Source organism: Anser anser, assembly GCF_964211835.1.
Source record: "Anser anser genome assembly, chromosome: 2".
Classification (NCBI taxonomy): Eukaryota; Metazoa; Chordata; class Aves; order Anseriformes; family Anatidae; genus Anser; species Anser anser.
In genome coordinates this window covers 142,425,387-142,440,822 of record NC_139721.1, presented here as the reverse complement: position 1 = coordinate 142,440,822, position 15,436 = coordinate 142,425,387, and the positions used below count along the sequence as shown (strand labels likewise).

General features: G+C 40.8%; 1 protein-coding gene across 1 annotated transcript in view; it reads right to left on the bottom strand.

Annotated features, from left to right (window-relative positions):
* PLXDC2 (plexin domain containing 2) overlaps window positions 1-13,898 on the bottom strand; it is a 268,152-nt gene extending 254,254 nt beyond the window's left edge. Inside the window, exon 1 of the mRNA XM_083826049.1 lies at window positions 12,874-13,898. Within this exon, the coding sequence (XP_083682175.1) occupies window positions 12,874-12,982 (109 nt within the window). The 5' untranslated portion in view covers window positions 12,983-13,898. The remainder of the gene's footprint in view (window positions 1-12,873) is intronic.
* Window positions 13,899-15,436: the final 1,538 nt, after the last annotated feature.

Below are 15,436 nucleotides of genomic sequence, written 5' to 3'. Positions count from 1 at the left end.
TGAGTAGCCCAACAAAATTACTACGGCTGCTGAAATGCATAGAGTGAACTGAACCAGGCCTTTCGCTCCTGCCAAGCAAATGTAATAGCTCTCACATTTAACCCTTGGACTCTGCTCTTTTTCTCATTTCAAGAGCCTCAGGCTCCCTGAAAGCCAAAGCATTTCCTTTGCCTTTCCAATTAAGCAAGTCACACTATTGTAAATTTTAAGTAGGTAATACAAATATAAACATCAACCATAAAAATTGGCAACCAGAGCCTTCCAGCCTCCAAACACCTTTGAAGAGTATAATGAACAACTTCAGGAAATGCAGTGTGTTGTCAGTACCAAGGTAAAAATCACTCTCACTCATTCTCTTCCTAAGAGTGTACAAGCCATGCTAACTGCCCATGGGAAAATGGTATCTAGCTGCACTGTGACCAGAGATGCCACACTGCAATATTTCACATACATGAAAGGTTGTTGAGCACAGTATGGAATTAGAGGGAAGGCTCTGTGGGCTAAAACCTCTTTTCAAATTTGCCCAGACTGCTCTCATAGGATTAAACAATGTATCTGCTGAAGTATGTGAGGGCAGAGTTTAACCTCTTTTTTCCTAAATTAAATTATACATATGAAAGTCCCTATAAGCATTGCACTAACACCCACCAAATTTTTCTAGCACAACTCAATTCAGCAAAGACTTTACATATGCACTTCTCTTCAAGCATGTACTTCAATCACATTTTTAATTGCTGTGCCAAATTGAGATTTGCAAGGGTAGCAACTATTTTTTCTTTATAGTAAACTGATATCTCTATGTCTTCTTCAGTATGAAAAACCTCTAAATAGATTTCAATTCTTCTTAAAAATCAATAAAATAAAAATAATAATAAAAAAACACCACACAACAAAACAAAAAAAACTTGCCCTAAACACCCAAAGAATAGATTCTTGAAAACAGAGGACCAATAATTGTACTGGTGTCAGTCTCGAAAGAATATCAGGTAATTAGAGAGATGAAGTTAAAACTGCAGTGGATTTATGACAGTAGTAAAACTTGATTGTGCCGTTGAAGGACATAACCGACCACTCGACAATCTCCCCAGCTCCAGAGCTTTTAAATTTCAGTAGGAATGCTGTCTTGGTATTCACCTCCACTAATCTGTGACATAAAACAGCAGAATAGGTATAAAATAATGAAATTCAAATATAAGCATGGGAGGGTCAAGGCTAAAACTAAAAGAACTGTTTTTATTATACAGCCTACGCTAACAACAGCAAACTTGTGCAGATAAAGCTGGACATAACCTCCTGTCCTGAAGACCTCAGTTTCAGATCATCATTTTTGTCTGCTAGGGAAAAAAATGTGATTCATTAACATCTCTGGGTTATCCCTCGAAGCTAATGTCAATTTTGTTTGTGTTAAAGAGTAGAACAATAGACCATAAATTTGTGTTCAAAAAGCAGTACGTAATAAGTGTTTACACTTATCTTTGATGTGAGCTGTGTGCACTTATTGCTTCTCAAGCTCAGGCCACATTTCAGTCCCTTGCTGGCAGATAAAATCTAAATCATAAAATCTAAGAGAATATTTACTTCATGCGTCTCCTAAATGTGTCTTGTATACCATAAAATAAATATGTAAATCATAATATCCAGCTCTTACACAGGAATGCAACATGTGTGCATCAGAGGATGAGTTACTCTCTGTAGTCTTCTGCTACCCACCACAACAGTATGGGGACATGGCAGTCCATCTTTTCTGCAGGCTGAAAGAGCCTTCTCTCTAGAAATTTTTTCTGGATCTGCAACAATGCTGCAAATATTATTGTCACTGTTGCATATAGACCAGGACTTCTGGGCCAACTAAACCCAGGGTCCAAGATCAGACAGAAATCTTAAACATCCACATCTTTTTCAGTCTGCCCATCTTCAGGGCAACACTTGCATACATTACTACTGTTAAACAAACCTTTAAGTGTAGTTCTAAATAAGAAAAGTTTTGCAGAACTGGAGCCTAGGGATGGCAATACCACATATTCCAAAGCATAAAGTCTGCTGTTTTTATTTTTGATGGCTTGCTTGTTTGTTTTCCACTGATGGCTTTATTATTCTGGAAAATAAAATCTCAGTTCCTTTTCAAACTAAAGGAGGGAGCTCATGCACTTTGCAAGCTAAGAATAACTGAGGTTTAAAATTTAAAAATTGATTTTAAAAATATCACTGTTTCTGCAGAACACACAAAAATCCCACCATTGCTAATAAAACTTCAGACACCAAAGAGTGTTGATTATCCTAGAAGATCCATTAGTTCTGCTTTCAACCAGATATTCACAGGAAACTTCAGTGTGATTTATAGCACTAGAGGCACAGCTTTGTATGTGGGAACTCTATAACATGCGTTATACAGCATTTGTCAATGATCTTTCTGCATAAAAGTTCATAAAGATGTATTCCCAATAAAGTTTTCTATCATATTTTTGCAGTAAAATAATTATATTCTATGTCTTACAATGCTCACTTTCTGAAGGAGAGATAAACTTTTTGAACAGTCACAGTATTAGTCAAGAGTGCTACAAGCTGACTGGTTTGGAAATCTTTATTCTGAATAGTAATTACTGAGTCTTGTTTGTTATTCTTAAAGCTTAATAACAGAAAAAAAATTTTACCATTTTAAGCACCATCATTCTCTTTTATCCAAGAATTAAATACCAAAACCAAAAAGATTTGGACATAATCCTTCCAAACTGTCAACATGCCAACCAGCAGAAATCTCGCCCAATGTTTGTCTATCCTTCAGACACACATGTTTAGGAAATAATCTTATTACGTTAGACTATAAAATGTGGCAGCTTGTGATCTGCTGTGTAAACAGCTGAGAGATACATCCATCCCTCTCCTTTTGCAAACCTCAGTGAGAAGAGGAACATCTGAAATGGCAAAATCTGCAGCAGTCCCAAACTAAGTCTTGCTGTCCATGCACTAATTGGAGCCCTTAATCAACTCAAATCTGTATTTTTTATTTTTTGTTTTCTTCCAGATAGACTCAGATAATTTGAATAAAGATCTGATCAGGATTTAAAAGCTTATATATATATATTTCAAGAATGAAATTAGGAGAGAAATTACAGCTTTGAATTTTGTGCAGCAAGGGGAAGCTGGAAAGATTATTGGGCCATGGCAGAAAAAAAGCAACTCGTGCACTCTGCGACAGGAATCACACGTTTTTCTCTTTGACAAGGCTGTCACCTTATCAAAATCACCTTCCTATTTGTAAAATTAGGCTTACCTTAGCTCTACAAGGTCTTCCAAGAATAAGGATACTAAATGGATATAAAGTACATGGCTATGATGATTATGGGAATAATTAAGGAAGCTGGAAGACAAGTGTGACTGGCAAACAGCAGTGGAGAACTAGAGTACGCAGACTGCATGCTGACAATCAATGGGAATAAGAAGTCTGGGGCTGAGCCTCAGAGAGTACCTAAAGAAAGTGAGGAATCCAAGCTGGATTCAAGTTTGTAGTAACATGCAAAACTGGAGTATTTAAACTACCCCAATAAGCTGAAATAACACAAATTCATATCCAGAAAAAAAATAAAAGACAGTAAGTACAAACTTTGCCCCTCGTGTGGCAGAACTGCTGATCTTCAGGCATCTCAGCTGAGGCAGCATATAAACCTTCTCCTTTTAAACATTACACCCTTTATGAGTTATCAGGATACATGACTAGCTCAAGAGGCTGACAAAAAGTAACGGTAGTTCCTTTTCCCCATTTAAACTGACAAGTGTAGTATAGGAAGTCATTTTACATGTCATTTATGCTGTTTTAGAAAATGACTCTGAACTGAAACAAAAACAATATTAACTTGGTAATTAATGTCCAAGTAAGCATGTAGGGGAGAATACAGGCTGAAAAAGTTAAAATATTAGGTAGAAAAAACAAAACAAAACAAACAAAAAAAATCCACAGTCAACAAACCAACCCACAACCAAAAAAAAAAAAAAAACAAACCACAAAAGCCAAGCAAAAACAGGTAAAGAAAGACAAGCTTTCAAACGAGGCATACTAAAATTGAAAATTCTTTGTTATTGTAGAAATGTAGACTGTTGTCAACTTGGGCTGTTGTCTACTGTGGCACAGTATACTTATGGCTGCTGCTGTTTCACTGTGTGCCTAAGAATTGTTGTGGGGCACTAGGAAGAGAATTACTGATGGCCCACAGTGCATGGGGGCATGTGAGATAGAGGGTCTGGTCCAGACATCCAGAACACAACCGCCTTTCATCCCAGGGAAAGACCTGATGACCTAGGTGGTTCCTTCAAGCTATGCATTCCTAGGCAATAAATTGTTAGAATGACTTACTAGTATTGTTATTTTATTTGTTCATTAGAAAGATGTAAATGCCTCCAAAAGCTTGTGGTATCTACAGTGAAACAAAAAGTATTAGGAAGATTAGATACATTAATATTAGCAAAACTGGAAGTTATTATGTTTTTGCTTAGCTTTATGCTTAACTGAGGAAAGATCCCTTCCATTTTCCTTGTTTGAATGCAAACATGAGAAGCTCTGTACTTCCAGCTACACATTGAAATTATTTATTATGCAAATTACGCAAGCTTTAGCTAAGAAGTATTGCATAACATAGACTTTCTTCATAAAAAGTACAACTGTTTTTAAAGCAAACCAATCACAGATGGAAAAAAAAAAAGTAACTGGAAACCAGAATTGATGGTAATCTATAATGGTGATTCATCCTATCTATTTTCTTTGTTTCAGACTACAACCTAGATCACTATATATATGTTTAAATAGGGACAATTAAAAAAATGTGTTGAATTGTGTTGATATTGAGGTCAGGTTTCTGTAACACACCAAATGCTAGACTTCAAGTCCATAAACACCTTTGTTAAAAATAAACCATAAATCTATTATCTTTACAGCAACTGCAATCTGGAAACTGTGCTCTCTTTTAATTTAGTTGCCTCATGAATATCACATTAACCAAAAAAAGTAACCTGAATGAGAAATATGTTATCAAGTGAAAAGTCCACTAACTGCATGATCGACCACTGCTTTGTTTTTGTTTTTAGCCATTTTCCCCTTTCCTGACATCAAAAAATAGCAAAGTTTCTACAAGATTAAATGGTATGTTCTTAAAGGGCCTAGAGTACGTGACCAAATTTTTAACAATGGGAAGTTTAACTTAGGGATGACTAAAAAGTTAATTTCCCACCCTAAGTCAAAATTCTCATCTTGTTCTGATTAAAAATAAAAGGTCAATGATTGCTGTAGGATATGAAAGGAAATATATATGTATATATACACACACAGAGAGAGAAAAACTCCAAACAAAAGTGCTTTTCAATTATGCTTCAATTATGCATCCTAATATAATCATTTTCATCAAAATCAAAATGAAAAATTTGAAGTGTGGCATTTTGTCATCATCAAAACAAGAAATTCAAAATTACTTGTTTTGACACTTCCCAGCTGAAGTATTTGACAGGAGCATGTCAACTTTGAAATAATTTTCCAACTTCAACTTGCTTCCTTGAATATTTTTTGAATAAGTTAATATAATGCCTATTAGTATTAAAGAGAAGCCAGGTATTTACTTTTCCAGGCCTTTATACTGTTCTGAAAAGATTTATAATGTTCAGAGTTTTAAAATTACTACATTCATTCTCTTCATCATTTTATCCTCATTTTTGATGACATTTAGATCTCTTCAATCTGTTATCTATGAAGATGTGTTAAATATGTCTTTGTGTTTGTATCTGTTTGTTCTTTGTCTAAGCGTAACACTTACGTATTGAGGTAGAAACAGGGAATTGGCTAAATCATCTGCTTAGGGAATCTATGTTGCATATGGTAAATGAATAGGAAACATGACAGTAGCAGTGTCCTCGGTGCTGCAGAATATTAGCACTACGGTCCTTGGTGCAATCACCAAGGTGAAACAGACAGCAAATAATTCTTTATACAGTGCAATAAAATGTCATTTAGACAGAACTCCCAGTAGGCTTAAATTTGGAGGTATCTGTCTGCCTCATCATGTCCTAGGAGTGTCTATACTGTTCAAGGAGGCAGGTTTAGCACAGGTGAGCCTGTTTCAAAATCTTTCCACAACAGAAATTGAAGGATGCTTCCCCTACCTTCCAAAATGTTAGTATATATTCTTTCTTTCTCTCTTTCCTTCCTAATGAGAGCTGATCTGATACGTCTGCCCTACAGCATGGTCACATGAACTACTGAAACACTGCAAGGGTGGGGGGAATAATCTCTGAAGAAGGCAGAAAGGGCAACTGAAGGGTAAAGGAGGGAGAGAAGAGCCTAGAAACTCTGAAACAAGTTCTGCCATTAAAAGATTCCTAACAGAGGGCCTTGGGCTTATATCTCAGGGTGAGTGGGGCTAAATTGCAAATACATAGTCTGGCTTGCAAATTCAAAAGGAGAGTCACATACACCCACACACAAAATCAGAAACATGCAGCTGGGGAATGTCACAGAGCAACTATATTAATAAAGATTCATGCTAGCCTCCAAAGCAGCTTGAGTCCCAGCTATCAATTTTCTACAATATAACATTTTCCAATGTATTTCTTGTTAAATTGCTGACTCGTTACAAGAAGAACCTGCACAACGCTGAACTCCCCCTCTGTAACACTTCACCCTTCAGAAAAGACTAAAGTTACGATGGATGATACTTGCCTTTTATGATCAGCCTAGTAGCCCTTTGGCACAGTTCAGTTACATCTCTAAAGAAAAGGAGCAGAGCTCCTAGCATCCATCATGAAACAACATACACTTGAAACATTACCAAAGATCGGTTAAATGGAAAGATTTGTGTTTTTCATTTGTGGAACTCTTCCTATTCAAGGCAAGGATTTCTTACTAAATAAAGAGACATGGGACAAGTAACGTCTGGTTAAAGTCCAAAAATGTCACTGTGAAAATATCTAAAAAATAAAATAAAAAATCTGTTTATAACAGAACATATGTAGTGTTAATATTAAAAGTTAAGTGCTAAAAACAAGTAAGAATACAACCTCATTAAAAACTTTATTTTACAATGTGAAAACTTTATGAAACAGAATTTTAAATGTCTTTCCTTGTCTACAGCCACAGAAAGTATATGTTAAAATCACATTAAACCCACATCTATCATTGACAAATGAGGGACAGAGGCCTCAAGCTAAGAGAGCACTTGTATTCATTCTTGTATTTCATCTAGCTGCTGAGTTCAAGGTGAACTCCCGTATACTTAAAGCTACCCACACAGAATGATTCAAGATAGCTAGGTGAGACCTTGGAAGGTCAAATCATCCAGCCATTTGCTCCAAGGCAGGAACAGCTGCCTTTCTGTACAGAATGACATTTCAAACATATGCTCATCTAACCTGTTTCAGTGATGAAGACTACTAAGAGATAATTTACTCCCATAGCCTTAACATTTAGAAGTCCACTGTGTTGCAATTTAAGTCATTTCTTGTTGAGAACAAGTTATTCCCTTGACTGCAGAAGCTTTTTATGTGCTTGATGGCTGTTACCATGTTACCTCTTCCGTTCATTCTCTCTAACTGTTCTTTCATTTTTTCTTCATACGACACTCCACTTAGTCCTCATATTTCTTAAAGTGCAATGCCTAGAACTGAAGAGAATATTCCTGTTGGGATTTTATGACTGATGAGTAGAGCAGATGCATCACTCTGTCTTGTATCTATTTTCATATTTATCCTTACATTTCTCTTGTTACTTCCCAACATGATGTTTGCTACTTTTAAAACTCTGTGTTCAAGTCAAGTGTCAAGTCTGACCCTGAATCTGGTGTAAGAACTTGCTCCATTTGCTTCTTTCAGAATAAATAACAAACAAAAAAAGTTGGGCCAAATCCATCTTGAAAAAACATGCCTACACACTGACTTTTGGTTCAGGGAGATGAAAATATTACACAAGCTCTTTCAAACCCAGAATTTATAAGGACACTTAGTACAACTAATTGACCAATGTTGACAGCAAAGAAAGCTAATTGAAGCTCTGTTTATCTGTTGGGTGAGGAAAAAAAGAGAGGAGGAAGCGTTCCATGATGAGACACAGCACCCAGCATTCCCAAATATTTCCTCATGACGATGTTTTAGGCTCATTTGTCATAAGCCACAAACAAAAACAAAATGCACATGTACTTACTATGGCTTCTCAACATAGTTTTCCATGGAAAGTAATCTCCCGGGTTCTTCCAGTTCTTGCTGTGATTATGTGATTCACTATTTTAGTAAATACGCTATCTGCCAATTGTACCACATTAACACTCCCAGCTCGGCCCTCAAATGTAATAATTGGATTTAATTTCACACTGCTGGTAAGTGTACAACATTTCCTCATACTAGATGAGAGATGGTCCTGTCAAATTACCTTTTGTTCACTTCACTCTGTACAGGGCCCCAGCACAGGCTTATCTTAACTACTGCCTTCCTAAATTGCTTCGGTATTCATTTTCATTAGGAAGCACAAACCACACGAGGAATTCAAAATACACTCATACTAGTTACACCTGTAGTCAAAGACCCTGTAGCCTTGATAGGTTTTGAAACTAGGGCTGCTATAATTTTCTTTTGCCAGTGCTTTCAATGTTACAAAGAGCAAAGCTGCTCAGTACTTCAGAGTCCAATAAAACCACAGTGACTTTTGTCAAGAACAGACTCAAAAATAAGCTTTTTATTTACTTATTTAAATAAGAAGTTTTTCATTTGCTTTATGGAGAAAGCCAGTAGGATTCAGAATGTTTTTTTTGTTATATCTTTTTTTAATCATAATTCAAAGCAAAGCAGCTTTTGGGGCATCACTGTACAATATCTTATAGTACTGCAAGAAACATGAGCTCCAGGCCCAAACCTCCACCTCCTGAGGTCTGTGGAGATGCAGGGAACAGCAGCCCTGCTCCACTGGAAGTGTGCCAAAACAAAACAGGAAAAAATAAAATAAATTTAATGAATGGTGCTAACTCACCATAGGTCTGTGACTATTTTTCTCAGTGGGTCTCTCTCATTACCTGGCATCATGAATTCCCTCATCTGTTTCTTTCATGGCTTCAGGATTCTCTTGTTCTACATGAAGCACCTCTAGTAAACTGTGTTTTTTCAGAAGAGTCTGGTATTCAGCAAGGCAGTAGATGTTGTCCCTGCATTTTGCTTTAAGTGGCCGTTATGTGTTGCTAATAAATTTTTGCACTTAATGAAAAAACTTTTCCAAATATAAAGATCTTTTCCTCATTTCCTACATGTTTACAATGTAGGAAGCTGATTTTCTTGTTATTTATAATCATCTCATAGTTAAGCGTCAGAAAAAAGCTAGCATCAGTCAAGTGTTAGCTGGGTTTTAAGTGCCTGGGTGAGGATGAAAACTCTTACAAGGAATATTTACAACTGAACAGAAACGTTGTTTTCCCAAAGGGATTTTTAAACCTTCAGTGAACTATGACTATTGATCTTATTCTAAGTCTGTGGAAATGAGTTTCTATGAAAATGACTTTAATACTTAAGTCAACCTTATTTTACCTGCTGTTTACTAGCAATACTTCAAAACACCCTTTCAGAAGAACCGACAATGGCAAAGAGTGAAAAAAGAAAAAAAAAAAAAAGGAAGAACCATGTTGAAAGTTAAGAGATGACTTCTTGGGGGGAATTCTTAGAAAAAATACATGAGATACGCAAAGAGAATGCGCTCATAAATGTCAATGGGATTCTTCAATCTGATTGTTTCCCCTTTACCCTGATATGTACGGAAACAACCAAAAAAATATGTAATTTTGAATGCAAAGAGAAAAAGATACCTAACACACATGTTGACTGAAGTCATAATTTGCTTGATACTTTTAAGATAAAAGGTGAAAGCCATAATGTGTAACTTTTTTTTTTTTTTAAGAGAGTAAACCTCAGGCAATACAAAAGTGTGGCTATTTCTGTAGATAAATGCTAAATGAATATTGTCTAACAGTGGTTTATCCCATAAAAACAATTCTACCCCTCATTGAATGGTGATGCTTGGAGACAGCAGTAGTCCAATGAATATAAATTATACCATAATTCTGGAATATGCTTTGACAGAAGAGAAATTACAATAACAGCCCCCTAATTCTGACTGATGGTGTTTGCTAAAGAATATAACGTCTTCAAGGCTTCTTGTGGCAACATTTCAACAAGCAGCGAGCCCTCCCTTAACTGGGAGCCTTAATTGTTGTGCAAGCTTTCGAAAGAGCATCTGCTTCAGCTCACTGAATTCATGTCACATGCAGCTTGGGCACTGTAAAACACACACGAAACACAAATCTAACGTTTAATAATCTTCACTCTTGATTTATAGAGCTTTCGTCAGCGCAAGGGCAGCTCCGACCGGGCGCAGGGGAGAGTGCAGCAGCCGCTGTGCCCTCTAGCGGGGAGAGCCCCGCTCCCGCCGGCGCACACCTTGGTCACAGCGACCCGCAGTTAAAAAAACACCCAGAGGCAGCCAGACAAGTGCTGGCGTGCCTAGGAAACGATTCGGCTTGAATTGATCTGACCTGCTTTTACCCTGAAAGGTAATTCTGAGAACTTGGGGGAAAAAAAATAAACCTTTTTTTTTTCTCCCCCCCACTCCTGCCAGGGCATACTAAACATTTGCATTTCTTGATGCTATTAATGTCATTCACTTTCAATATGGTGTTTTGTTATCACTTAAAGTAAAAGAGTACTTCAATAATATGTGAAAAATAGCTTCTCTTTAAGGATCTGCAGTAACTTCAAAGAATCTTTTTTTAAACTTTAATTCTTCGAAGGTTTTACCCGAACATCCAAAGGGATGCAGTAGATGCTAAATAGAGTGAAACTTTGAAATGGCTCTTTTTATTTCTGTCCACAGAAGCTAAAGCTGAGTCCCCCTGGTTTTATTTAGTAATTGTTCTCTTTTTGCTAATCAGACACAGTCTATATACTGAAATATATACTGTTGAAAATAATTTTATACATATATATAAAAGTAATGATGAAAATGTGTTAAAAACAACTTTGATTGTTAGTTACATTTAATTATTGCTGTCATAATACATACTTCTTATTGAAGGGGGAAGGGATAAGTCTTTGTGGTTATAAACACCCATCTGTCAAATCTGGCGTCAGATTATCCAGTTGAAGGAAACAACCTTTTCATGTATTTTCTTCAGAATGTATTAAATATCAAGGTAATATTTGCCTTATTATTAACTCCTTCATAGTTTATATCATGTTCAGTAACACACAGGACACTAACAGATGATTTATGAATAAGTAAGCTGTTGGTGTATCTTCTGTTTAGCACCTCCTGGTGCAGACATTGCTGACTATTGCAACTGAATAGCCTAAGTCACCGATGCGCTATGATTATTTGCCTACTGACAAGTTATATTTCTTTTAGTCAGCACTGACACTTGCTTTTAAAGGTACTATGTCTGGTATACTAATAAACTTTGTCACCTTAGTCCACTGCCACACACCACGGTCATTTTCTTTCTGTTCTCTGGCAGCCACACTTTTATTTCTCCTGATAACTAACATTAACAAACACCAACAACTGCTACCTAAAGCCCTGAGAGCAGCAGCGCATGAAAAGCCTCCTCCTGGCTTTTCCCTTTGGCCCCGAGTGACATGTGAGCCCCCAGCAACCTGCTGAGCTACCTTGTCATTTAGCAATTCCCAAACTCAGCGGTAGGCCCCTGGCTGGGAAAATCCCCTCTCTGTCTGGCATATTATCTCACCCGGCATTGCAGAAAACTCCCAAGTCTCCCTAGTTCAGGTCAGTTACTCTGTGACCACAAAACACCTCACGTTTGTATGAAACCTTTTACGAAAGGAGGAAGGGGCAGCTCTAGTACACCAGGGAGGCCGGTGGACATGTTTCATCTGATAATAAACTGGGTAGTATTTCAAACATAAAAGCATCACTTTTACAAATATATACATATAAGCTACAAGCTGCTGCAGCAAGGTCCCCTGACACACAAAACCCATGCTTTTCCTCACTTGCTGCTTAAATATCTACTCGCAAACGCACCAGGCTTTCCTTGAGCAGCTTTCCCCTCCGCAGCACAAGAATGCAAGGCACAGAAGGCTTTAGTGATCAAAAGGGAGCCCCACGCTGTGGGAAACAGTGGTGGGCCAGAAAGCCCTGCAGGTGCCGTGTGTCACGCATTAACAGGTGTCTCGGAGAAGCACTAACGAGGGGACCCCAAGCGAGCTGAGCCGACAGAGCAACCCTTAACTAACAGGTCCCACGGCCCCGAGGGGCTCTTTCCATTCTTCTGCTCCTTCTCTCAACGCCTGCTGTTCAGGGAAGGCTGCAAGCTACCGGCTTGAGCAAGGGGAGCGGAGTGCCCGGGCAGGAGCTGCAGGGAAACTTTGCCTCTGCTTCCACAGGTCGCTGCCAGGAGAGCAGCTGGGGGGTCACCGGGGGTCCCGGCCCGGTGCTCCGGGCTCCCCGAGGCCTCTTTCCCTTCCCGGCCGAGCCCTTCGCCTCGGGGGGGGGGGGTCTCTGAGGCAGGGAAGGAAGCCATGGGGACCCCACGAAGAGCCCGGGCAGGGGAACGGCACCGGTGACGGCGGAGCAGATTGATGACGGGAGGAAAAGTCCCGACTTGTCGTTAAAATAAATAAATAAAGCGAGAGAGGGGGAAGCTCTTCCCGGAGAAGCCGGCGATGGAGGAGGGGTGCAATACCGGCACCTCGGCCACCCCGGGCCTCCCTCGGGAGCGGGGGGGGGCGGCCCCCAAACGCCGTTTGCTCTCCGCTGTGATGCTGCGGGGGGCGGAGGGGCCACCCCCAGCCCTGACCCCGACCCCAGCCCCGTGTCCCCATCCCGGCCCCGGTCCCGGTGTGGCTTACCGTGGCTCTGGCTCGGCGTCTCCTCGGCGGCGAGCTGGCAGCGCTCGCTCAGGCACTGGAAAAGTAATAAAAATCCAGCGGCTAGTTTGCTTCTCCGCAGCCTCGCCATAGCACGGAGCCTGCCGAGGCAACTCTCCTGGGCGGGGGTGGGAAAGTCCGGGAGGCGGCGGGGAGCAGCCCTAGCAGGCGCCGAGTCGCCCTCTCCTCCCTGCAGCTCTCATGTAGCGGGGGGCAGCCGCCGGGGCTGGGGGGGTGGAGGGGATGCTGGGGAGGGCTCTGTCCCCCCAACTCGCACGGCCGCGCCGCTCTCAGTCCAGCGACATCACCACCGGGGAAAACAAGAGCAGCCTCGCCCGCCAAGTGCCAAACTCTCCCTTCCTCGCAGCCTGCCGAGAGATTTTTAGGAGAGCCGCTGAGATCCTCCCTTCCTGGCTTGCCCCCACCCAGCTCCCTTCCCCCGCAGGATGAGGCAGGGTGCCTTAGGGACGGTGCCTCCCCTCGGCGCACGGCGAGGCGACAAAACCCCTCCGAAGGGAAGCGAGCGGGGAAATCTTCCAGCCGGGGCCGGCCCCGAGCCCCCGAGGGGGGGGCGCGCAGGACCGGGAGGGCGGGCGGATGCGCCGCGGGCGGGGATGTGCGGGCGGGGACGCGCGAGTTCTCCCTCTCTTTCGGGCCGGTTCCCGACACCGGAGGCGTTAGAGCAGGGCCCAGGGCAGCCCCCTGCGAGGACGGGAGGGGGCTCCCGTGGGGCCGGATTCCTCCCCGCCCTCCTCCGCAGGGGCGCAGGCGCTGGGGCCGCGCTCGGCTCCGCTCAGCCGCAGGGGTGAGGAGGTCCCGGGAGGCGCTGCCCCGGAGCTTCGGGGTCCCGCGGCGACCGTGGGCGGGCTGGGGCCGCTGCTCGTTGCCCCCCCTGCACGGCAGGAGCCCCGCGGCTGTGCGGGACGAAGAGAGCCCGGCCCGCGGGCTGCTGGCTGCTCACAAGTTGCTCTGCAAAGATGCGTCTGCTTCGCGGAGTGACAAAGCAAAGCAACCCACCAGTGCTACTTAATGCTGCCCCCCCCGGTATTTTTACTTGTGTTTCCGGATAGACCAGCTTCCCTTCATTCCCCCCTCCCCGATTTTTTTTTTCTTCTCTTCACCAGACTTGCTCATGTACACTCATCCCCCCAAAAGTGCAAGGACTGGAGGCTGTGTCCTGCATGCATTGCTCTACATGCTTAATTTAACGCACCGTGAATAATCCCATCCCCTACATTAATCTGGGAACAACGGCACGGAGACAGAATCCAGCGGAGGGCACATCAGTCAGACACAGACAAGCGACAGGGGCACTGGGGACCAAGCGGCGGCTTTTTACCAGTTCAGCAAACTGTGGCGCTCGTAATCAGTCGAGCTCCATATAGAGAGCCGTGAATACACCAGCCTCTCAACCCTTGCTACGAAATAATTAAATTAATTAGGATGACAATTAAATTAATCAAATAAATAGGGCTACAGAATGTCAGACATAGAAGATAACTAATACTTAATCACAAAGGAACAACCAGTAACGAGACTGTGTTTTCCCTTAATTTACCGCTGTTTCTGAGATTAAGAATTCATCAGCTTCATTGGAATTGTCTTGCTCTTTAATCTTTGATGTGCTTATGTGTAAATCAAAGCAGAACACTTGCGGTTTTAAGGAGTATAAGCAGAAATTTACAAAATCTTTTCAACATATATTCAGATAAGATCCTGGAGGCTAATAACAGTAAGGTTTATCCATTTGAATTTACAGTGGGCCCTTCTAGTCTGATTTTTTCACATCCCCTTGAAAATAAATAAAATAAAAATCTTCCTCAGCCCATCCAAATATTGCTAAAAAGTAACTGCAGAAATCCTCTTTCAAGAGAAGACAACATTAGCAAGTTTATGCTAAGTAAGAACAGGAATGAAATCCAAGCTTCAATGAAATCTGTTGGAATTTGGGGGATAGGATCACCCTGTACAGCAGGTGATCTGGATTATGCCATAGATCTTAGAGTAGATTTGGTCAAATTATTATTAGTTACTGATGTTTCTTAAACAACAAACAACATGGGAGAGAGAAGTTTCTTCATGTCATTCAAATGCCTTTTTTTTTTTTTTTTTTTCTTGACACTTGGTCATGTTGCCAAAGTTCCCCCAGGTTTTACTAGGGTTGCTGAGCAGGTTATTGAGCTTTTGGCCTTTACTAGAAGGGGCAGAGAGTTAGTGTTAAGGAAGAAATGCGTCTCTCTCTCAGCTGTTCATCTGCATTATTGTTACATGTGAATAAGAATAGTAAGAACTGGAGAACATTCAATAACTGTTTTCACCTGCTTTTGTGCTTTTTAAACATAAAATAGCATATTACAAAGTTATAGTGAATTTCAATTTAAGAAATATTTAATGATTTGGAAAAAACATGCATTTTGCTAAAATAAATAGTAATAAAAGCTTTATACCCTCTATGTATAGTCTAGAAAAACCTCAATTTTCTTTCATTTTTCATCTGCTTCTCAGACTTACAGAGAATATTTATAGTTTCAGATTTATATTCTTC